The sequence below is a fragment of the Salvelinus sp. IW2-2015 genome, unplaced genomic scaffold, assembly GCF_002910315.2.
Source record: "Salvelinus sp. IW2-2015 unplaced genomic scaffold, ASM291031v2 Un_scaffold6572, whole genome shotgun sequence".
NCBI classification, from domain to species: Eukaryota; Metazoa; Chordata; class Actinopteri; order Salmoniformes; family Salmonidae; genus Salvelinus; species Salvelinus sp. IW2-2015.
This window is the reverse complement of record NW_019947834.1, coordinates 20,522-28,436: the sequence shown is the minus strand read 5'-3', so window position 1 is coordinate 28,436 and position 7,915 is coordinate 20,522. Positions and strand designations below refer to the sequence as shown.

The following is a 7,915-nucleotide window of genomic DNA, read 5'->3' as shown; positions in this document are numbered from 1 at the left end:
CCTCTGTTCCTCGGTGAGTGGAGGCTAACACCAGGCCCTGCGTGACCCCAGCACTTCATTTGTTGACTTCTGTAATCAAAAAAGCCTTGGTTTCATGCATGTTAACTCAGAACCTCCTCCCTAAGTTTGTTTTACTCACTGCTTTAGCACACTCCGCCAACCCTGATGTCCTTGCCGTGTCTGAATCCTGGCTTAGGAAGGCACCCAAAAATTTGGAGATTTCCATACCCTCCAAATACACCTCTCAGGGAAGTCAGAAACCAATACACACAGTCAGTCAGGAAAGCAAGGCTAGCTTTTCAAACAGAAAGTGCATCCTGTAGCTCTAACTCCAAAAAGATTTGGGACACTAAAGTCCATGGAGAACAAGAGCACCTCCTCCCAGCTGCCCACTGCACTGAGGCTAGGCGACACGGTCACCACCGATAAATCCATGATAATCGAAAATTTCAATAAGCATCGCTCTACGGCTGGCCATGCTTTCCTCCTGGCTACCCCAACCCCGCCAACAGCCACGCACCCCTCGCAGCTACTTGCCCGAGCCTCCCAGCTTCTCCTTCACCCAAATCCAGATGTTCTGAAAGAGCTGCAAAACCTGGACCCGTACAAATCAGCTGGGCTTTAAACATCAGTATCTGAGCACTAACCGATGCTGCAGCATTACATAGCCATCTGAAATAGCCCACCCAATCTACCTACCTCATCCCCATTGTTTTTATTTACTTTGCTGCTCTTTTGCACACCAGTATCACTACTTTACACACCATCATCTGCTCATCTATCACTCCAGTGTTAATCTGCTAAATTGTAATTACTTGCTACATGGCCTATTATTGCCTTACCTCCTTATGCCATTTGCACACACTATATAGACTATTTTTTTCTATTGTGTTATTGACTGTACTTGTTTATCCATGTGTAACTCTGTGTTGTTGTTTCTGTCCACTGCTTTGCTTTATCTTGGCCAGGTCCAGTTGTATATGAGAACATGTTCTCAACTGGCCAACCTGGTTAAATAATGGTGAAAAAAAATAAAAATTAAAAAAGACACACTTGAAACAGAGACATTCTGAATTTGGGAAAGCAACCCCAACAAGACACAATGAGAAATAGAGAATGAGAAATAAATGTGGCAACCACCTATCATTAAATGGGAAAATGATTTCTAAGAATTATATTCTGTGCTACAGTACAGCACAGACATTTAAAACATGAGGGGGGTAATATATAGGCTCATATCATCAGGAAATCTGGAAGTTGGAAGTATCCCAAAGACAAGACAACCACAAGAGAATCCCAGGTTGCTGCTACAGCACACAGGCATGTTAGCTCATAATAATAGCGCATGTGGGACATCTGCCGGCCTATTCAAGAGGCTGGCTTCCTTCCACAAGCATTGCAGAGATAATCAAATCTAATTTTATTGTCACATGCGCCGAATACAACAAGTTGAGACTTTATTGTGAAATGCTTACTAAAGAGCCTTTTCCAACACTGCAGTTCCAAAGTAGGAAAATTAACAAATGGATAAAAAGAAAGTAGTAACACAATAAAATTAAACAACAAGGATAACACACACACACACACACACACACACACACACACACACACACACACACACACACACACACACACACACACACACACACACACACACACACACACACACACACAGAGTCAGTGTACTGGGGTACGTGGTAGTTGGGGTGATTTATTGAGGTAATATGTACATGTGGTTTGGTTAGGGATGATTGAAGTACTATGTACATGTATGTATGGGGTGAAAAGCTGAAAGAAATAATCAGGGGATAAATGTTGATAGTCAATAAATGAGCTTTTCCCTTCTTTCCCCTCCCTCTATTTCCCTCTCTCTGGCAACTTGGAAGGAGGGAGCTGTTCTTTCAGTGCTGAGTCTGGAAACCAAAGAATGTGCTCGACAAGCTCCAGGTCAACTCGGTCAAACCGAATTATTCAAATGACACAGCAAAAAAGCTAAACCATATGACAATAAATGAAATAAACTTTTTTTTTTAATCTCTTTTTGTTGTTTGCTCAGTTTTTTTCTTTACAGCAATCTCTTCGTGTCCTGCTGAGCACAAATTTGAACGTTGCGAAAATTCTGTGCAACTTCCGGCGCGCGTTTACTGTGAACACTGAGGTGGTACCCACTTTAAGTTACAGTTTTAGCAGTCCGAGGTGAGCTGCGCGCAGGCACATTGGTTGAGAGGATAAAACATAACAATCAMCACTTCCAACTCAAAGTCTACACAAGTCTAGACCTGGCTCCAAAACCACTTCTACTCTGCAACTGAYACATTGAACACTCCACTAACTTCGGTTGTCAGGACACCAGTGTCGCGATACTCAGCGGTATCATGACAAAGAAACAGAAGATGAAGCGGATTGAATTTCCTGTGGAAAACAGTCCTAATGTTGGAAACAAGCAGCTTGATGTTATCACCCAGAATCACATGTTTCTTTTCCAGCCTGTAGCACACCATATTTGGCATACAGTAGTTTTTTTATTAAAGGACCACAGAGTAAGTCTGTTTTGTGTTTTCCTTGTTGCCATGGAGAATCAGGTATCTTAGTATCACTACCAGTAATAGTATCAATACCAGTAATATTCTAGTATTGGGAGAGTGGGATGGTGACAAACCAAAGAAGACTAGGGGAGATTGGTACTCACGTGACAGACAGATAGCAGCTGCCAAATCATATCCCCTTCCCTTTGGCATCTACTATATGACTAGGGTCCTATTAATATCAAATCAAATGTTATTTGTCACATGCTTTGTAAACAGGTGTAGACAGTGAAATGCTGACTTACAGGCTCTTCCCAACAATGAAAAGATAAATAATAACACAAGGAATAAATATACAATGAGAAATGATAACTTGGTAATATACATGGGGTACCAGTAACCGAGACGATGTGCAGGGGTACGAGGTAGTTGAGGTAGATATATACATATAGGTATGGATAAAGTGACTACGCAACAAGATAGATAATAAACAGTAACAGCAGCATATGTGATGAATCAAAAAGGGTCAATGCAGATAGTTAGTCCGGGTAGCTATTGGTTAACTATTTCAAAGTTTTATGGCTTGGGGGTAGAAGCTGTTCTGAGTCATGTTGGTCCCAGACTTGACTTCTGTTTTCCCAGTTGGGTGATAGGCCTAGTACAAGTAGGAGCTAGCTCTGTTTTCCCAGTTGGGTGATAGGCCTAGTACAAGTAGGAGCTAGCTCTGTTTTCCCAGTTGGGTGATAGTGAGAAAAGCATAAGAAGCAAGAGACCTCAAAGTATGTGTACCCTTTCATCTGTCTTTGGGGAACAGTGACAACAGAAGTACTAAGGCGTTGTGTGGTAGTAGAAGTAAGCCTAGGTCCTCCTCTATTTTTCTTCCTTCACCACCCATCCCGGTTTGGTGGCGGTGAACACCCATCAGGGCATGACCTAGTGTACCAGCTTCACTTAAGGGTGCGTTCCTAAATTCACTCTGGAGCGGCAGAGAGAGCTCAGAGCGCGCTCTGGGCAGTCGTAAATTCAGAGTGTTGTCAGATTGTCCGTTGGTAAATTTGTCATTATCAAGCGCTCTAGACGCTCGAACCAGAGCGCTCGCATTTCAGAGCAGAGCGTCCAAAGTGAATTAACGAACGCACCCCTTAGTCTCCACTGTGAGGGGTGTTTGTAGATGAGATGAAACACCAGGCTGTCTGTGAGGCAATGAGAACAGTTTGTGCAACCGCAGGCCAGCAGAGACCTGAACACTTTAAAAAGGACCAAGGCTTTTCTTATGAGGACACATATCAGGTGCAGCTTTCAACTGCGGCTTGGCCTTTCCATCACTCTCTCACTGGCTGGCTTTCTTCCTGTCATAATGTCAACACTCAATAGGCATTGGCTTTGAAAGACATGGATGCGGTCAAAAGAGTCAGTCACAGCACCAGTTGGTTGTGTTGCCCAATAGGCATAGTATAACCCGTCACTTACTGAATAGAGCTGGATTTTTAGCAATAACGCAACCAATAGGTTTATTGTTTGTCCAAAGTGTTTTGGGCATTTCAAGTCCATTGACGCACCTGATGCGTCAATCTAAGTGACATAAGAAAAAAAATGTAAAGCCCCATCAAAGTCTGTCAGTTTAAGCTAGAGATATCAGGGTGGCGTCTCAATCCACCACATCCGTTTGTGTCGGCCTTCCGCATCTGCGGTGGAAGGTGGCCGACCTACAGCAGTGTTTGTCACGAACCTTATTCCTTACGATTGATATTTTTTTGACTTAATTTTTTTTACATTCATGAATGTGTTATTCAATGTGTTTCTATGGGCTATTATAGTAAAGTTCAAATTCAATATTTTATCAGATCATTTTTTAATATTTTTCCAGATACCTAAAGGGGACCTAAAATTCAAAATCAAACAGCTGAATGAAACATGGTATGACCTTCTTAAAACAATTCCATATGTTAGCTTATTACAACGGCTTAGACTTTAATGSCAATAACTGATGCACTGCATGGTCTATTTCTGGGACTGARATTCACATATATAACGATGGGTGCACTTACAGTAAAATGTGCCTGACTGCTATCTGAACAGATCAGTCACTTGATAGATTATAATGATTTGTGACAATAATGGGGTTGTTTTGACAGAAAACAGTGCTTTGCATGACATTCTCCAATTTTTTTATGTTGTGGTTCTGGCCAAGACAGTTCTGGCTGGGACTAGGGACATTCTTGTTACTTGCATGCCTTCACAGCCTCTACTGTACTTTGACACTTGGTGAACATTTTTTTGTAACTAAGTAGTTCTGTTAATTTATGTTAGAAAAGACAGTTGCTGACAAGGCTAGCTAGCTTTGGGACACAACATCGGGAGTCTGTATTGGGGTGTGTTCATTAAATTCACTCTGGAGTGCTAACGTTGGCTAGCATGCTAGCTACTTCCAAACACAAATGAGAGAACACATCACTCTGACCATCTTACTCGCCCTAGCAGAGATGGTTAGGCTGTTTTCATGTTATTTAGAGCGTTGGTTACTGTAACTGTGATGCCGGCAACAATTGAATTTCTTTTTTTTTGTAGGCGTTTACTGACACCGGTCATATTCAACGGGRGTTGCGTGTTCGTAAATTCATCAGTTATTCTGTGAATTTACAAATGCATCCTTGGTTGYACTTCCTGAGCTGTGCATATTGCCTATTATTGGTGGGTGGCGATGGAATATAATCCACCGAAGTAAAGACAGTTTCAGGTTGGATATTCACACTTTCAAACCTCAATAACTTTAAAACCACTTGAGCCACAGACTCCAAACAAGTGTCATGTTGTTGGAAAAATTCCGCATAACATTGCACACTATTTCCACAATTTGGAAATTAATTTGCTTTCCAAAGCTAATAAACATGTGGAAATGTGAACAGCATTCCGTATTCCTAGTTGAATAAATTATGGAGCGTAAACAAAGTACAAACTTTTTCCCCATTTGAATTTCAATAGCTCCTTGGTCAAAAAGGGTGTGCAATGTGTAGGCCCACTGAGTGTACATTATYAACCTTGTTTGAGGTGTGTGGGTCACATGACCAAGGCGCTATTGAATTTCAAAAATTTAAATAAATACATTTTAAATAGTGCGAGATGTAAATCGACAAAAAAGTGTGTGCAATAGGTGTCTCTGCCATCGGGTCAGCTAGAACCCGTTTTAAAGTTTTAGGAGTAATGGTCAAAGAGCTATTGAAATTTAAAAAATTAGAGTTGTCACTATGTAGACGGTCCCTAACTGATGTTGGTGGACGTAYGGAWAACTACAGGGGAATATCCAACTATAGCCGGCTTTSCTGTCATCAAAAACACATGTATAATCTCTAGGAACTCTATTTACCAGACGTAAAGTGAAATGTGTCCCTCGCTATCAAACGTARATTTGAGTCCAACTTTTGCCCAAACCGCAACATATTCCTGCTGTGTAAGAAGTCTTGCATGAAGTGCGTGGTCTAATGGCAGCCCGCTGTCTAACTTCACAAMAATTTGGTGTGATTTTGACCCCAAAAATATTCTGACATGTATTTCATAGCAAGGGACACATTTCACTTTATGTCTGGTAAATAAAGTTCCTAGAAATTATACATATGCTTTTTTTTGACAGGAAACGTGTGCACATGCCGGGGCTAACGTTAGTTATATAGTTGTATCTGTGGTGAAATAACAGTATTGACCTTAGCTAGCTCAGTTTAGCAATAGGGGTTGCATCGTTCTAACTCTAAAATACCAAGAATTCAGAAATAACTGGCTGATTTGAAAAATATACTAAGGATCAGAAATAAACATGCATTCAACTTACATCAAACTGTGACCGCCTGCCTGTGACTGACACGTTTCGAATACCCACAGCTGTTCGAGAAAAGACCCACGTAGTCCCATGCGCATTGTCACTGTTCTGCATACCATCTGGCTAGCTCGGGCCTGCTGGCATGCAATCTCTATCTATATGATTAGACATTTGATATATGCGCCGCAGTTGCACAGTTTATACTATGAGGATTTTTGGGGCTAACTTGCTAGTGCCTGCGTAACCAGTAAATGTATACATTATTTGACATTCGSAAGCAATTAGTAAATTACATTTTGAGCTAATACAAAATAAAAACATAGCAAGAATCGTACTACGAATGTTTGGTTATTTTTGTAGAAACATTGTTTATGAGATTTGATCAGGCATAGAAAATAAAGACATGCAGATAAAGTAAGATACCTGTTATATCCTTTGGTTTGTCAATATAAACACTAAGCAATATATACATTTAACCAAAAGCTACTAACACCGGTTTATTGGTAAGCAAGGTTGCAATGTTTACAAATCATTTTGACAGCTGAGCTTCGTCGCTGAAAATTGACGTAATCGGTCACGTTATCTCTCAACTGCTCACAGCATCSCGTGAAAGAGAAGATTCTGCAAAATAAAATACAAATAAAATCTACGGTCAGAATTTTTGGGATATGAGGACAGACGTTCACTAAACGTAAGTGTTCATTTTGAAAAGTCGTTGCAGTTTTATTCATTCAAAGTTTTCAGCATACCGTATCCCTTATTGTACAAGCTAACTGCAGCACTGTCGCTAGTTTTCGATTTAGTTAGCTGCCTGTATCCACTTTTACTATTAACAAACCAGTTATATGCCTCCCGAAATACACTATTAGGTAATGCTTGTACAAGATGACAAAGTAAATGAAGTGGATATGAAAGTGTATGGTAACCATTCTTTTGTGTTATATCTGAACTTATTTTTTGCGTTTTAAAAGCTGTGATATAACTTGTATTTTAGCTACATTGCACCTGTTGTGTTTAGTTATAGTTTAAATTAAAATGAGTGTTTGTAAACATGAACCAAACTGTTCATAATTTGTTTCACTGCCTCTAATGTCTCTGTGTTTTACATAGGGTGTGTGGGTTGGTGGAGCTGTCAACTGTGAGTCTGAAGTGGACACTGGAGCAGTGAGCAGTCATGAGGCCACTGAGAGACGCCCAGCTAGGGGCCTTCACCTTCTTTGCTTCGSCTCTCCCCCACGATGTGTGCGGGAGCAACGGCCTCCCCCTCACCCCCAACTCCATCAAGATCCTAGGCCGCTTCCAGCTGCTCAAGACCATTACCCACCCCAGGCTCTGCCAGTACGTAGACATCTCCAGAGGGAAGCATGGTAGGACTACGCATCTCTGTCTGTTTGTCAATGGGTATTTTGGGTCCTATTCTTGATACGATGAAAATACATCACTCCCTCCTCAACCTACCTTCCTTGGAGAAAAAGTGATCTGAATGCACAGAATACACCACTGGTAAAGCACTGATATAGCACTTAAATAGGCCTAACTGGAATGGTGAAAGATCAAATCAAATTTGAATGCGAGTGTA

At 41.1% G+C, this 7,915-nt stretch overlaps 1 protein-coding gene across 1 annotated transcript in view; it reads right to left on the bottom strand.

The window, feature by feature from the left end:
* Window positions 1–6,471, bottom strand: part of aimp1a (aminoacyl tRNA synthetase complex interacting multifunctional protein 1a) — a 14,476-nt gene extending 8,005 nt beyond the window's left edge. Inside the window, exon 1 of the mRNA XM_024145054.2 lies at window positions 6,349–6,471. Within this exon, the coding sequence (XP_024000822.2) occupies window positions 6,349–6,455 (107 nt within the window). The 5' untranslated portion in view covers window positions 6,456–6,471. The remainder of the gene's footprint in view (window positions 1–6,348) is intronic.
* Window positions 6,472–7,915: the final 1,444 nt, after the last annotated feature.